Source organism: Octopus bimaculoides, chromosome 21, assembly GCF_001194135.2.
Source record: "Octopus bimaculoides isolate UCB-OBI-ISO-001 chromosome 21, ASM119413v2, whole genome shotgun sequence".
NCBI lineage: Eukaryota > Metazoa > Mollusca > Cephalopoda > Octopoda > Octopodidae > Octopus > Octopus bimaculoides.
In genome coordinates this window covers 32124435-32125842 of record NC_069001.1, presented here as the reverse complement: position 1 = coordinate 32125842, position 1408 = coordinate 32124435, and the positions used below count along the sequence as shown (strand labels likewise).

At 33.6% G+C, this 1408-nt stretch overlaps 1 protein-coding gene across 1 annotated transcript in view; it reads left to right on the top strand.

Moving 5' to 3' along the window:
• Positions 1-930, top strand: part of LOC106880938 (palmitoyltransferase ZDHHC9) — a 129557-nt gene extending 128627 nt beyond the window's left edge. The window contains exon 8 of the mRNA XM_014931117.2: positions 549-930. Coding sequence (XP_014786603.2) covers positions 549-915 — 367 coding nt within the window. The 3' untranslated portion in view covers positions 916-930. The remainder of the gene's footprint in view (positions 1-548) is intronic.
• The last annotated feature ends 478 nt before the right edge of the window (positions 931-1408 follow it).

Sequence of the window (1408 nt, the reverse complement as noted above, 5' to 3'; positions counted from 1 at the left end):
TATATATATAATATATATATATATATATATATATATATATATATATATAAAGTATAGATAGATACACACACATGCATATAAATACAACTATATATTTAAATATACACAAGCACAAATACATGTATTTATATATATATATGCACACACACATATACACAAATAAAATACAAATATATATATTTTAAAATACACACACACACACACACACACACACACACACACACACACACACACACACACACACAAATATACATAGAATACATATGTATATAAATAAGACATTAAACGATATATGTGTATGCATACTCACACATACACATATAAATGCAAATATATATTTAAATATACACACACACACAAATATCTATCTATCTATCTATCTATTTATCTATCTACCTATTTATTTACCTATCTATCTACCTATCTCCCTACCTGTCTACCTATCTATCTATCTATCTATCTATCTATCTAATATATATATATATTTATATATAGCACACTGTACACACAAATAATGGAATTTTCATAAAATTTCTTTTTCTTTCCAGTTTAATCGACCGGAGAGGTTATGTTGTACCTGACAGTTCTCAGATACACAGTGACAGCTTCAACAGCTGTATAAAAGAAAGTAACTCTGTCAACGTCAAACATGAATATTATGGTTCGACAACAGTGACGGAACAAAAGGTGAGTGACATACATAACACAACACTGCTTTCTTGGCAACTGAGCATTAACGTTTGCATTTCTTCTTTTTTTTTGTTGCCTAAACCATTGGATCTGTTTTTGCCTCTGTGTGTGTATGTGTGTGTCTTTGTGCATGTCAGTAATGTCCATGACTGTGCATGCGTGTATGTGTGTGTGTGTGTGTGTGTATGCACATGCATAAATGTGTGTGTGTCTGTATATGTGTGAAAGTGTGTATGTGTGTGCGTGTCTATGTGTGGATGTGTGCTTATGTATATGTGTGTGAATCCATGTTTGATTAAGAGTCTGGCTGAATGGTTAAGAAGTTTACTTTGCACTCATGAAATTCCAGGTTCAATCTAACATTGTGGAATTTTGGACCTGTGTCTTCTACCATAGCCTGTGGGTACATCTCGATCTTTCGAGGGAGGAAGCCAAACCTGGAGGAATGAATAAGAAGCACCTTGCCTTGCTATCATGACATCCCATATTCAATTACACCATGTGGCCCTTTGGGCCACTATCTACTGTCAAGCTTTGTGAATGAAATTAGGTTATTGGAAACTGTGTGGAAGCCTGTTGAATGAACTATACTTTTAATTCTATTGGCCAGCCTTATTAAACTCAGTCTAACACTGGTTCTACCTGAGAATTATATTAAGTGTACATACACTTGTTCATACACACATATACACATGCACTTTTGCACATGCATACACCG